Source organism: Stegostoma tigrinum, chromosome 40, assembly GCF_030684315.1.
Source record: "Stegostoma tigrinum isolate sSteTig4 chromosome 40, sSteTig4.hap1, whole genome shotgun sequence".
NCBI lineage: Eukaryota > Metazoa > Chordata > Chondrichthyes > Orectolobiformes > Stegostomatidae > Stegostoma > Stegostoma tigrinum.
The window spans coordinates 6,216,407-6,231,907 of NC_081393.1; the positions used below are offsets into that span (position 1 = coordinate 6,216,407).

General features: G+C 47.1%; 1 protein-coding gene across 1 annotated transcript in view; it reads left to right on the forward strand.

The window, feature by feature from the left end:
- LOC125447911 (anthrax toxin receptor 1-like) overlaps positions 1–15,501 on the forward strand; it is a 149,793-nt gene that overhangs the window by 73,133 nt on the left and 61,159 nt on the right. Inside the window, exon 13 of the mRNA XM_048522695.2 lies at positions 15,157–15,252. Within this exon, the coding sequence (XP_048378652.1) occupies positions 15,157–15,252 (96 nt within the window). The remainder of the gene's footprint in view (positions 1–15,156; positions 15,253–15,501) is intronic.

Sequence of the window (15,501 nt, forward strand, 5' to 3'; positions counted from 1 at the left end):
ACTTATTCACACGTCTTTTAACACAAGAAAGCAGTTTGCTCCACGAATCATTACAAAAGCTGTATGTATTTCAATTTGGAAAGATCTAAACCAAAGCAGCAAAACAAAATTTTAACCCTTTTCCTAGCATTACCCTTTGATGGATAGTCAAACCCAGAAAAATATCACTCTGTTCTTTCATTGAAGACTCTTCCCACTTCACTGCTGCTGAGATAGCTTTACTGCTTTTTCCCTGTTCTGCTGATCTGTTTCAGTTCTGACAACCTGAAAACTTCAACACAAACCCACACAGGTGTGGTGAGGTCTCAAATCTTTCTAATGAACTGAAAACTTGATTCTCCTACACTCAAGTCAAACTGGTGGCCTGTGATCTGAGATAATGGGAACTGCAGATGCTGGAGAATCCGAGATAACAAAGTGTGGAGCTGGATGAACACAGCAGGCCCAGCAGCATCTCAGGAGCACAAAAGCTGTCGTTTCAGGCCTAGATCCTTCATCAGAAAAGCTTTTGTGCTCCTGAGATGCTGCTTGGCCTGCCGCGTTCATCCAGCTCCACACCTGTTGTTTTTTTCTGTCAAACTCAGCACTCTAAAATATTTATAATTAACACCTCTGGTGTCCTGCAAGGTACTGAATTGTGTCAGATGTTTCTTGGAAATGATGTCTTCAGATGACTATTCCAAATGAATTTGTGACCTCTGAACAAAAAAAGATATCTTTACAGACCCGAAACCAAAATCCATCTGCCTGTATTTTAAAAATCCAAATTCTGAAATGAAAACACATTATTCACTTGAATCACAGGATCAACTTTGTCATTTCTTGGTGTTGATTTATTTATAATTTCTGGATAATGGGGAAACAGTACCTCACTGTTCTGGGAAATTAGTGAGATAGGATTGCGATTTCATCCCATTTGCTTCTTCCCCAGCAGTGTCAGCACTTTCTTTGTGTCTACTGAGGCCATAATAGAGAAAGGAACAACCTATCTGACTTTTCTGCCGCAATATTGCAGAGTGCAATTGCTCTGACATTATTGTGTTTTTCTGAATGAAGGAGGCATGCTTCCTTCTGGTACAATCCCTATGCAGACTGACAATGTTTACGAAGAGATGTGTGTTGCTAGGCAACCAATGGAAATAACCAAAATTCAACTTTTCACATTCCAAGCCTTTAACGAACAAACTAAAATCAGCATTGATGAACATTACCGAAAAGGCGTCAGATACACCAAACACTAGAAAAGGGCCACACATTTAGGAATCTTATTACAAGTTCCACACTTCCGAAAGATTTGAAGCAACACGCAGTTGAGTCAGAATTCAGTCTTAGCTTCCAGCCGGATCACATATCCCTGCTTGTGCCTGGTCAAAGTTTCCACTGTCTTGATAAGATGATCCGAATATTCCAGAATTGAATTTCACCAGAAGGCCCACCTCGGCCTTTAAATGTCCAGGAATTCCACCAGCCTTGCCCTCATTCTTTTGAGCGGATAAGCAACTCTTCCAAGCATTCTGCACAGATATAGTTCACCCTGGTCTTCACAGGCAGCCATCAGCTTTCTTCCTCTCCTGTGTCCCTTTTCCTCTTTCAATTCATGAAAGTAGACTCTTGATTTTCGACAGGGCTTCAGTTTGGCTTATGTTCCTCACGACAAACGGATCCCATAGGCATGTCTCCAGGCACAGGGCTATTACGATTGATGCTGTCCCCTGTTCAGGCCATTCCTCTTCAACTGATAGGAGAGCAGAATTTTAAAATGGGATTTGGGATTATGAGCAATCTCCCAATGGATTTTTATTGTTGCTGAGTGAAACCATCCAGGCCACAACACTTATCAAGGGGAGAAGGGGCATGACTGCATTTCTTTCGAGCCTGTCACTGCTTACTTAGTATGTTCTAAAGTACTTTCCAGCCAATTCATATTTGTGTGGTCACTATTGTAAAGTAGGAAGTGTTAGCAGCCAGTTTCTTCACAAAAAGCTCCCAGAAACAGCAATGTGATATTGATGCCATACTAAGTGCTTCCGTTTAGAGGATAAATATTAACCAGGGGGCATTGGGGAGAATTCCTCAAAGTTCTAGGGTGTAATGGCATGGGATCATTTTTATCCAAGTGAGGGGAGTTGCGGTGGCGGGGTGGGGGGGGGGGGGGGTCCTCCAGCAGGTCAGCACTTCCTTGGGATGCACTGCAGGGTCAGCCTACGTATACAGAGCAGGACTTGAACCCACAACCTTCTGATTTACAGGTTGAATGAGCCAAGGCCAAAGTGGGTGGAAGTGCCTCACTCAAAATAAGCAGCCTCGGTTTTGACGAGCCCAAGCAATGTGGTTCTAGAAATCGGCGAGAAAGACTGTGGAATCATTGAAAGAGTGAGCATGGGCAGAGAGAAGTCGCCCGGCAAGCTGACAAGCAATTGAACCAATAGGGCTAGATGAAATGCATCCTGGGTTCTTGAGAGAGACAAGGGAAGAAATAGAAGGGTTGCATGGAAGCATTTTCAATTGCTGTCTGGCAACCTGAGAAGTGCCTGAGGATTGAGGACTGCCAATGTGGGAGCCATATTCAGGAAGGTAGCAGAGGAAAAACCAGGAAACAACATGTCAGTCAGTTGAACCTCAGTGGTGGGGTAACTGCTGGAAGCAATTCGGAGGGACAGAATTAATCTGCATTTGGAGAGACAGGGATTAATCAAGAACAGCCAGCATGGTTTTGTGAAGGGGAGGCCATGTTTGACCAATTTGATTGATTGAATTTTTCAAAGAGCTGGCCAGGGATGTCTACAAGGGCACTGCTTTTAACGTGGGCAGCATGGACTTCAGCGAGGCTTTTGATGAGGTCCCGACAGCAAAAGTAAGAGCGCACAAGATGCCAGGAAATTTGGCTCATGGCAACCAGAATGGACTGAGTGGCAGGAAGCAGCGGGTGATGGTTTAGGGGTCTTTTTGTGACGGGAGGGCTGTGTCCAGTGGGGATCCACAGCTGGGCCCTTGCTGTTTGTGGTTTATACAAACGAGTTAAACTTGAATGTAGGAGGGTTGGTCAGTTGGATCATGGACAATACAAAAGATGGTAGGGTGGTAAACAGTGAGGAAGACAGCCTTAGGCTACAGGAGGATATAGACAGGCCAGTCAGTGGCAAATAGAATTTGATCCAGATAAATAGGATGTGATGCAGTTGGGCAGGAGACAAAGGTTAAGGTTAAGGTTAAGGTTCGGGCCATAAAGCAAGGGAATACATGATGATTGGTAAGACCCTGGGAAGCGCTGAGGATCAGAGGGACCTTGGTTTGCATGTATACTGGTCTCACAAGGTGTCAGGATAGGCCAATGAAGTGGCTCAGAAGGCACGTGGGATACAGTTTAAGAGCAAGGAGCTAATGCTGGGACGGCATAAAATGTTGTTTGTGCCACAGCTGGAGTACTGTGCGCAGGTTCTGCAATCCACATTATCGGGGGGAAAGTGATAGCACTGGAGAGGGTGCCGAGGGAGGTTTACCAGGGTGGTGCCTGAGCTGGAGGGTTTCAGCGATGTAGAGAGATGGGACAGACTGGGGCTGTTTATCTTAGGAGAGAGGGGATTGAGAGGGAACATGATTGAGATGGATGCAATGATGAGGGACATGGGCTGCACAAGAAGAAAGCTTTCCCGTTGGTGGAGGCATCAAAGACCAGGGGAGGTGGGGCATGGGGTTTGGGGGGGTATAGATTTAAGGGAAGGGACAGGAGGTTTAGAGGGGATGTGATGAAAATCGTTTTCACCCGAGAGAGTGGTGGGGAACCTGGAACTCACTGCCTGTCAGGATGGGAGAGGCACAGACCCTATCACATTGAGGAAGTATTTAGATGTGCACTCGCAATGCCACGTAATAAAGGCCATGAGCCAAGTGCTGGAAAATGGAATTAAACTTATGAGGTAGCTGGTTTTGATAAAAAGGTGGGCCTTTATCTGTGCTGTAGACCTCGAAGAATGTCTGAGCCCCTGATGGAGCAGTGAAGCTGTTTTTCCTGATGAGTTCATGTGATTTCCCTAAAACAATATGTGAAAGAGAAACATTGTTTTCAGAATCCCTTACCAAAAAGCAGAAGAAGTGTACCTCATACAATTATTCTCTGTCAGCTTACAAAGGCAATCGTCTGTGTTCTAGTCATTGCAGTGTATTGGGACAGTGACTCCCTGCACAACAGAACAAGTTCCTGCCCTCAGCAATATGCTTCAAATCCTCAGAAACACTGAAAAGAGTGTCTCCTCAAAAACAAGATCCAGCCCTGCACCTCCCCCACCCCACCCCACTAACAGCTGCCCTTGTCAACTCAGCTTGAATCGAAAGGTTCTGTGGGCAATTAGTCATTTTTGAGAATCTTGTGTTTTGCTAAACAGCAGATTAAACAGTTTATCTCCAACCAGACCTGAAGCATTCTGTGCCAAGTGAAATTTTGTGTCATTTGGTCTAAAAATAGTTGAGGCCTGCACAAAGTGAAGCATATCATTCGTTGTAGGAGTCCGGCTCTGCATTTCCTCAGTGTTGTCCCAAAGGATATAAAGACACAGAAGGACCTCCTGTTAACACCATCTCCCACCATTGTCTGAGGGACTGTCGCACTGCCCTGTCTCCCATGTGCAATGCCCCAACTTACTGGTCACACAAAATTCAGCTCATTTTTGTTTCTCTCGCACTCATTTTGTGGTCAGTACAGTTCATGAGGCTAAGGAAGTACGCCAAAAGTTAGTAAACAGAGTACAGTGTGGGAAAATGTGACGTTCCTTTTGGAAAGGAGAACAAAAGACAGAATCTTATTTAAATGGAGAAAAACTGCAGAAAGTCACTACACAAGGAGATTTGTGGGGTGCGGGTGGGGTGTAGCTCATGCACTGAACACAGGAAGTTAGCACCCAGGGGCAGCAGGTAATCAGGAAGGGCCAATGGAATGTTAGCCCTTATTTGAAGGGGGTTGGAGTGTAAGAGTAGGGTAGTCTTACTGCAACTGGACAAGGAGCTGGGGAGACCACGTCTGGAGCATTGTGAACAATTTTGGTCCTCCTTATTTAAGGAAAGATATTGTTTTGTGGGAGGCAGTTCAGAGAAGGTTCACTAGGATGATCCCTGGGATGGAGGGATTAGCTCATTAGGAAAGGCTATACAGATTGGAACTCGTCCCCAATGGAGTTTGTCACTGAGACATACAGGATTCTTAAGGCCCTTGCCAGGGTAAATACTGAGAGGATATTTCCCCTATCGGGAGAGTCTGGGACCAGACGACATAGTCTCAGTAAAAAGGGGCACCAATTTAAGACTGCGATGAGGAGGAATTTCTTCTCTCAGTAAGTTGAGAGTCATTGGAACTCCTTACAACAGAGTTTGAGGGCAGAGTCCTTGTGTATATCCAAAGCCAGGAGATTCTTGATCAGATGGGCGATGGAGGGTTACGGGGAATGGGCAGGACGGTAGATATGAGGAGTGTGGGATCAGCCATGATCCTACTCAGTGGTGGAGCAGGCTTGAGACGCCACATTAGCCTACTCCTGTTAGTATTACTGATGCTCTCATGGTCGTTGGGTCTCACTTGAACACTTCAGATGTACAGAAAGCTCCATATGCTCACCTAACCAAGCAGAACTGTGCTGTTCTGATTGTTGACGATCTGAGTAAAGTGACTGGGGGCAGGACTGACGATGTATGTTTGGAGGAAGTCTTTACCAAATACTGGGTGGATGGGGGTGGGGGTTGTGATACAAAGCAGGAACTTTCAGGGGGAGAAGGTCCCAGAGTTGGTGTCTCACATGGCTGAGAGGCATGGGAACTATACAGGCTGAGCTGAAAACATGAGTATCACACAGGAGAAACTTGTGAAGCAGAAGACAAGGCAGCGAGAGAGGGGGAGTGGGGGGGGAAGGCAGCGAGAGTGGGGGAGTGGGAAGGCAGCAAGGGGGTGTGGGAAGGCAGTGAGACAAGAGGAAGATAGTTAGGTTGTATAAGGAGGTCTCCGATTGTGAACTCGAGGAGGACCAAACGGATTTCAAGTGAGGGCAAGGTGACGATGTATTGTGCTAAGTTCTGATGATTTTGAGTTTGTGAGGAAATGAAGCCAGGCAGAGGGAGGGCTGGGGGCACCGTGAGCTCTGAGATGTTTGTAAATCCCCTAGTGCCTGGGACACTTCCATACAGTGGTGGGCGAACAAAGCATGCTGAACCTGTCTGTGCTTGCTGTCACCACCCTGCGGGGATCTTCAAGGGACTGCGCACTGCAGGAGATGGCCACACCTGGATTAAGAGGGATTACAAGGCATCACTCCTGGAAGGCTCGGAAAACTGTTGAACACAGAGATGATCTATTTGAACTTCCACTAGATCTTCACTGCACTCAGGAGGTTCTACAAACACCTCAGGAATGAGTAATAGCAGTATCCAGCCCCTCTGAACATGCTTTGCCTTTCAGTTCGAGCCCAGGTGTTAATTCAATAAGCCAGAACATTGAATGATGTGTCAGTAAGTCACCCTTTATTTCTATGTGGAGAGTCATTGACACTTATCCAGCTCCGTCAGGGCTAGCTCTCAGAGTGAACAGGATGTCTGACACTCCTGTTCTTACCTGTCAGCCAGGGCTCCCTGATTGGACCAGATTAACAGCCCCAATCAGGGAACTCAGGGTCTATGAGGTCTTGTTGGTTGACCTCGTTACAAAATCTAAATTGACAATCCCCCATCTTCACCATTATAGAGATTGTCATGTTTCTTGTGTCATTGGTAACACAGATCAAGTAGTGTTGTGGATTTGGTTGACTGGATAATCTCCCACAGGTTTACTTAACAGCTCAGATTCCAACTTGCAGTTATCTATCTCGGTGTGCACATGGGAGCTGGTCATGTGGTATCTTTGGCTTATGAGCATCCTCAACTCTTAAATCAACACAACTCTTAAAGCAATATCAATGAGATTAGAGTTTCACACAGATGAGTGGTTACCAGGAAAGAATTACTAGCCTGCAGCCCTTTTGAATCTTTTAACTGTCCACTTTGGGTCAATCACTATCTGGTTGATACAGTTTCTGGTTTCTTTCTGAAGGAAATGCTCCAGCAATTTTAGGGGAATGCGCAGCCAAGATCCGAAAGGATGATACAAGGAAGTAGTGTACGGAATAGGATAAAGTGAACAGCCGATCAGATGGCACATCTTGACACAAGTCTAAGAGATATTAAAAAGCTTTGATAGGTTATGGTGTTTATGAAAGGTTTCCACTTTGTGTGGGAGATTGGAACTAGGGGGTCATAAATATAATCAATGTAAAACACCATGGGTGTTGAAAATCTTAAACAAAATGTAGCAAGTGCTGGAGAAACTCAGCAGGTTTGGCAGCCTTCATGTAGAGAGGAAGAGAGTAACATTCTGAGTCTATTATGACCCTCACACTCAAGACATTAATTCTGTTTCTCTTTTTATCAATGCTACCAGACCATAGATCCAACACAAACAAAAAAAACAGAAATTGTTGGAAAAGCTCAGCGGGTCTGGCAGCATCTGTGCAGAGAAGTCAGAGTTAATGTTTCAGGTCGAGTGATCCTTCTTCAGAAATGACCATCAGTCATAAATCCAAATGGGAATCCAGAAAGACCCTTTGTACCCAGAGGGTGGTGATAATTTGGAACAGCCTTGACCATGGTATGGTCAAAGTGCTTCGAACAAATGAAAGGAACAGAAACAGAAATTGTTAGAGAAACTCTGCTTTCTTTCCAAAGAGGCTGACAGGCCTGCTGAGTTAACATTTCAAGTCCAGTGACCCTTCTTCACCTACTAGCGAGGGAAAAGTGGTAATTATGCTGAAGAAAGATGGTGTGGTGTAGGGGGGGGAGCAGTGGGTGAGGGGGAAGGAGTGAGGGAAGGCAGAGATGGAGACCAGAGAGAGAAAGCAGCTGTTAGGCAGACAGAGTGATGGACAGTAATAAGCCAGGGAGAAAGGAAAGATATTAATGGGGACTGTGAGTGGGCTGGCTTTGATGAAAGCTGCCCATATCATTGACTGGACCTGTGGTGTGGGGATGGCTAATGGACAGGGAAGACAAAGCATTCAAGTTCTGAAATTATTGAGCTCGATATTACATCCAGAAGGTTGTAGAGTTCCCAAGCAGAAAGTGAGGTGCGGTTCTTCCAGCTTGTGCTGAGCTTCACTGGAGCACTGCAGCAAGCCTGGGACAGAGATGTCGGCCAGGGAACAGGGTGGTGTGTTGAAGTGGCAGGCAACTGGAAGCTCAGGGTGACTGCTGTGGACAGAACATCTACAATGAAGGGAGGCTGGTAAACACATGAAGGAGATAGGGAGATTCAGCTTCTTGCTTGAGCTGAAGAGAGGAGGCTTGGGTGCAGCATAATGACCTGCAGTTGGGCTGAATGGCCTACATCTGTGTTGTCACTCCTCTGAAATCTTATGGAACACCGAGGAAAAGGATAGAGCAGTGAGGTACAGATACAGATCAGACTGATTTAATCCTCTTTGGATTTTGTCCTGCAAGGGCCAGGGTTTGTTTGCCACAGGAAGTGACCCTCAGCCAAAGGGAATGAGTCTTTAGAATTTCACATAAAACTCTTTGCAGCTTTCTCAAAAAATATTGAACAGAGATGGTTGAGAGTTCACAAGAGAGCAGAGTTATCTGTGGGAACGATGTGTCTGGATTGACCGCATCTCTTGCTCTCGTTTCACAGAGCAGAAGATCATTAAATGTCAGTGATACAGCCAGTGAAATCCTCTCCCTGAGCTTCCAAAGTAGAAGACTCCTTGCGAAACAGCCCTTCAGTCAGAATCGGGTTTGTACTCTATCAGAAACGAGGGGCAGCTTTGCACTCGGGTGCCAACCAAGCTGCTGTCCCCTGCCAGCAATTACAGTGTGAATTTCTCATGTTGCCCAAACAGAGAATTGTTTGAGCACAGAGACAGAGAGAAACTGCCTGTGTTCAGTTACACACAGCCACTCTGCCTGGCCCAAAGCTGCTGACTGTACAGCCCCTGCAGTTTCCATCCCTGCTTGATGTTTGAGGTGCAGCATTCCTCTCTCTCTCTTGCTCGGGCATCTTTTGGTGATTGAAATCACATGTGTCTCCTCACTGCAGCATCTCCTGTTTCAGTCCCAGGCAGGAAAGGAATCAGAAGTCACGTGATATCTCTGCTGCAAAAACAAAACATTGTGACTGTAACCCTGTGTGAGTCACTCGCGTGTGCAACGTATGTGCTGCTTGTGCCCTGCCATACAGAGGGACAGGGACAGTGGATTCCCTCCCTTTGTGTGGGTGGGTGGGAGGGGGTGAGGCAGGAGGTGGAGAGTTGCACAGACCTCCTGAAGAGGCTCGATATGAAACAAGAAGGTGGCTTCAATGATACTGGCCTCATTGCTTTGCTTCAGTCAAGGCTCTATTTCCACGCTGATGCCCAGGACAAACTGCTTTTAAACCAGCGACTTGCGGTTTGAAATCTTCTAAGGCTGGCCTTTTACTTCTAACCCTTGCCTTCCCCCTGTCCCTTAGGACAATGAGGGTCACAAATTTAGCCTTTGAGGATACATTGGGCCTTTTGTGAGTGACTGCGGCCTCTGTACCACCCTTGGATGCCAGGGGGAGGTGATAGCCTTATCTCTGGGTCACGCGTGCCCTTCAGGGAGGGAAATTCGCCATCCTTACCTGGTCTGACCTCCAGACCCACTGCCAACGTGGCTGACTCACAGCTGCTTTCTGGGCAATCAGGGATTGTTGACCAAGACAACGATGCCCACATCCCATGAATGAGGAAAAACACATGGTCAGTCGCAGGGATCTTGTGGCACCGCGGTAGCATCCCTACCTCTAAGCCAGGAGGCCTGTGTTCAAGCTCTCCCGACTTGCTCCCGAGGTGTGCAGTAACATCTTTGTCCAGGTTGTTCAGGGAAAAACCTCCAATGCTTGCGAGAGCTGGGAAAGCAGAATGCATGCGAGAAATATTTATACTGGTGAAACTGTTTGAGTCAGGCAGCCACACGATCTGTGGGCCTATAATCCCTGAGCTTCCAAGAAACAACTGGAACTTCTCAATAAAAAAAACACAAATGAACACAATGCTTTTTAAAGGGATTGCCAAAAGGCCAACAAAAATAAACAACGTTAAAATAAGCAGACTGCATTTGCTGGCCATTAAACAGAGGGAGGAAAGCAGTAAGATCTGGAAGTGCATCTGATTGAGAGATGGCAGCTTATGCTTTGGCCAGTCAGCATTTTCATTCACTGTGGATAAGTTGGTCTGGGTGTCAGTGGCCAGGGTCATAGCTGCTGGCTAGCATCTACCATCAAAGCCTATCCTGCCCCATTCCAGCTGAGAAGCTTGGGACGTGGACATCCCTTTCAGGACAAATGATCATGAGGCTAGACTCTAGGTAGAGGCCATCAGAGATAAGGAAGAATTTCTTCTCTTGGAGGGGAGTGAATCAGTGGGATTCTTTACTGCAGAGGGCTGTTGAGGCTGGGTCATTACGTGTGTTCAAGGCTGAGAGAGACTTCTGATCAGTGAGTGGGGGCGGGGGAAATGGAGAGCTATGGGAAAAATAGGACAGCAGGGGGGCTCAGTGTTTAGCAGTGCTGCCTCACAATGCGAGGGACCTAGGTTCGATTCCAGCCTCGCGTGATCACATTGAGTTTGCACGTTCTCCCCGTGTCTGCATGGGTGCCCTCTAGGTGCTCCGGTTTCCTCCCACCAACTCAAGATGGGCAAGCTGGGTGAGTTAGCCATGGGAAATGCAGGGTCACGGGAATAAGGTCGGGGGGATGCTCTTTGGAAGGTCGGTTTGGATGCGATGGGCCGAATAGCCAGTTTTCACACTGTAGCAATTCTATGAGACTGTGAAGGCAGGAAAGTGGAGTTGAGGATGATCAGATCAGCTGCGATCCCATCGAATGGTGGAGCTGAGTCAATGGGTTGAATGGCCTACAACTGCTCTGCTCATTTCTCCATACTTGCTGCATTCCTCTTCACTTTAATAGGAGGTCATCTCAGCTGACGGATCACTCAAGGGCCCAGGCGCTTTACTCTGGTGACAACGCTTTACAGTCCCAGATTGGCAGCTGGTGGAATGTGAAATCAATTAACGCGGAATTGAAAGCTAGGCTCAGGCGTGGGGACCACAGCACCTATAGTTCCAATAACATCTCATCTGGTTCATCAGTGTCCCTGAGGGAAGGGCATCTGCCCTCTTGTCCTGACCCTCTCTCTTGTCTCTGTGCATATCCAGATGGACAGCAATGCTGCTGACTCTGAAATGCCCTGTGAAACAGGAGAGAGTGACTCAGATAGTTAGTTCCAGAGCAAGAAGGGACAGGCAACAGATGCTGACTTTGTTCTTTCATAGAGTGCAGGTCCCAGCTGGCAAAGTCAAAGTTGCTCATAAAAGCCTCCCAATGTTCGATTCAGTCGAACTGTGTGGCTTGGGAAAAGAATACATAAGATGCTTTCCACTTCACTTCTTACCCTTTGCTGGAGGGAGACACTTTATCCTGAAGAACCTCCGATCTGCAGGTTCTAACAGTTCCACCAATGCCACTGAGGGATTTGCTGTTTCCACTGTCAGCTCTGACTCCTAGCCCTGAGCGTAGGATCCTTGCCAGGTCAACTCACAAAATGGTGAGGACAACCATTCCCCTCCCATTCTCAACATGAAACATAGAAAATAGGTGCAGGAGTAGGCCATTCGGCCCTTCGAGCCTGTCCCACCATTCAATACAATCCTGACTGATCTCAGTATTCCATTCCAGCACTCTCCCCATACCTCTTGGTCCCTTTAGCTGCAAGGGCCATGTCCAGCTCCCTCCAGAATATAGTTAACAAAGTGGCCCCAACAGCTTCCTGTGGGAGAGAATTCCACAGGTTCACAGCTCTCTGAGTGAAGGAATTCTTCCTCATCCCATTCCTGAATGGTTATCCCTTTTCTGTCTCTTTTGACTCCGAGTTCTGGATTTCCCTAACATCAGGAACATGCTTCCTGCATCTTGCCTGACCAATCCCAACAGGATTTTGTATGTTTCCAGGAAACCACACTCCCGCCCCCATTCTTCTAAATTCCAGTGAATACAAGCTCAGTTGATCCAGTCCTTCCTCATATGTCAGTTCTGCTATCCTGGGAATCAGTCTGGTGAACCCCGGACTCCCTCAATAACAAGAATGTCCTTCCTCAGACTAGGAGACCAAAACTGCTCACAGTACTCAAGGTGCTTGGCCTCACCAAGGCCCTGTGTAACTGCAGCTAGACATCCTTATTCTTATCCCCAAACCCTCAATTAAATACCAGGCATTTAGCGCTAATGAGACAGAGACGCCAGGCAGATGCTTTTCCAGTCAAACTTCTGTTTCCACGCATCCTCCCCAAACTCCCAACTGCTCTGATACTGAATGTAGACCTCGAGACTGTTACTCAGCCAAATTCTCACCCAATTGGCCCGGTTAGCAGGGAATCAGCACTGTTTCTGTGTCCCCCCCCCCCCCAGACCCTGCCAGACCATGAGCTTCGGTCATCCCCGTGGTATGAGAAGACCCGTTCTTGCAGGGAGTCACGTTGCTGGGGAGGGGGAGTCAAGGATGAGGCTGGGTCGGAGGGTGAACACAAATTTCTTCACTTCATTAAAACAGGGGCGGTTGGGGTTGGGGTGGGGGGGTGGGGGGGGGGTGTTTTGGTGGTGATGTATTCTTCTTGGTCTGCGTTGCATGGGGCACCACTGCTAGGCCCAGACCCTGTCTGCTACTGCTGGCTTCCGCTTGGTTAAAGATTTCATCTTTTGTCTCTGTCTTTCACAATGTTGCGGTGATCTCAAAGACCATCAAGTCCTTTGATGCTGTGAGTTGTTCTCACTTCCTTCCCGGCTGGGAGAGACAGGCCAGTCCCCACAGAAGTTAAAAAAAAAAGACAGCTGGAGAGCAAAGGGAGAAAGGAGAATAAAAAATCCTTGAGGAATGATGAAAAAGGCTCTCTTTTTTGTCACAGCTGCCTGTTCTCCCCATCCTCAAAATAAACAGCAAACAAAAGGTGGACCTTCTGAAGGAATAAGATTTTCAGCCATTCTGTGCAGCCGTGAAACGAGGATGGCCGCTGGAGAAAAGAGGAAAGTTTTTCAGTTTTGGAAACTTCATTCCCTGACATTGTTGCAGATCTTAAATTACCCCAGTGATACTTGGCAAGCACCTTCTGGACGTAGGCCACAGCTCGTTTCTGATTCATTTGCAGTGAGGGTTGAAGAAAGCTAAAATCATGGAAATAAAATGTTTGTTTGCTGGACTCTCTCTTTTTTTAAAAGCAACACAAGTGGTAATTGTGCCGCCCCCTTGAGCTCGATTGAGTTGTTTTACTCCGAATGCTTAATCCTATGCATGTATATTGCAAACTTCCTGTCCCAAAGCCAGCCAACATGTTCATTTTTCAGACCCACACAAAAACCACAAGGATTTCACTGGATGACTTTCCAACACAAGACTTAACTCTCTCCTCCTTTTTCCAAATCTGTTCTCTGGACTTGCTGGTCATGAACCTCATGGCTTTCAGCTGGAGCTGTTTTGCCAATCAGTTGGGCCTGGTTGCCCACACTAGGCAGTCTGGTGGCTCAGTGGTTAGCACTGCAGCTTCACAGCACCAGGGACCCGGGTTCGATTCCACCCTCGGACGACTGTCTGTGTGGAGTTTACACATTCTCTCTGCATCTGCGTGAGTTTCCTCCGAGTGCTTCGGTTTCTTCCCACAGTCCACAGATTTGCAGGTTAGGTAACTGGCCATGCTAAATTAACCACAGTGTTCAGGGGCACCTGGGTTAGCCATGGGAAATGCAGGATTACAGGGATGGGATGGATCTGGGTGGGTTGCTTTTTGGGCAGTCAGTGCGAACTCGTTGGGCCAAATGCCCTGTTTCCACACTGTAGGGATTCTATTGACTGGCAGCGAGCAGGAAAATGGTTCAGCTTCCCAAAGCTGCTCACTTTATACAGTCCATTCCAAAAGAAAAGTCACACACATGGATCTCCATACCGTGAAGTAATGCAGCGACTTGCATTCCTGTAGCACCTTTCTGGAATTAAAGGGAGGCAATAGTATCTTATCACTGGTCTTACTATTCGTACCCCAGGCTAAATTTCTGAGGACGCAAGGCAAATGGGTGGAATTTGAATTCACTGAAATCTGAACGAGAGAGCTGGCCGAATGGTAACCAGTCAATTTTTGGTAAAACGCCCATTGGGTTCACTAATGCCCTTGAGGGAAGGAAATCCACTGTCTTGACCTGCACGTAAATCCAGACCCACAGCAATGCGGTTGACTTGTAACTGCCCTCTGGATTGTTAGGGATGGGCGATAAATGCTAGCCTGGCCAGTGAATGAATTGTGAAGAAACCCACGTGGAGACAGTTTGTCTCTTTGAATCTCTTTCTCTCTCTTCTTCAAACATCTTTTTTGTGGATTGTGGGTGTCATTGTCTAGGCAAGCATGGATTGTCCATCCCAGTTTGTCATTGGCACTTGTCTGTCCCTAGTTGCCCCTTGTGAAGGTTGTGGTGAGCTGTTTTCTTGAAATCACGACAGTCCCTGAGCTGTGATTTGACGCACAATGTTATTAGGGAGGGATTTCCAGGATTTGGACCCAATGACAGTGAAGGAATAGCGATATATTTCCAAGTCTTTTTGGTCATTGGCTTGCAGAGGAACTTGCGTTGGTGGATCAGGGGGTTAGTGTTCGACATAGAAGTGGTCATGGGTTTGGAAGGTGCTGCCAGAGGAGCGTCGCTTCACTTAAATGCTCCAGTTAATCCACTCTCCTGGCTTGCTTCTCACACTCCGCAGCCTGTTTCTCCTCCAGACATGTTTCCCATTCCATTCTGTGGGGGAAGAAACAGGGGAATTGGGATTAGCTGGATAATTGGCCTGAAGGGATGACACAGGCGTGAGGGCTCAGTATATTTACAATGTGCGAAAGAGACAAAAAAAAGGACAAATTTGGGCCAAACAGGGGACTCAACAACAAAATGAGGATGGAAGCCTGAGAAGGCAGGCCCGTAGGATGTGAGAGTGCATCTGCTTTTCATTCTGCCCATGGTAACCAACATGGAACTCTCCTGTGTGTTTTGATGAGGATTTCCCAATCACACTCTTCCTTTTGTGTTTCTCTTTGCAGTCGGATGGAACAATTCTGGCGATAGCGCTCTTAATCCTCTTCCTGCTTCTGGCGCTGGTCCTGCTCTGGTGGTTCTGGCCTTTATGTTGCACTGTGGTAAGTCTAACATCAGTGCAGGCAGAGCCTTGCAATCTCATTGTTTTAAGCCACGCGACAGTCAGCACGGGACTGGGAGGAGGCAAATTAATTAGGCTGAAGTGACAAAACAAATAATATCACGTCATGGGGATGAGTTCAGCTGGACAGCCACACACACACAAAAAAAACAAGCTTTGGACAGCCCTGGGTAGTCCAAGTTACAAACAAAGACCCTGATCTGATGCCCAGAAAAAAGTGCTTTCATCT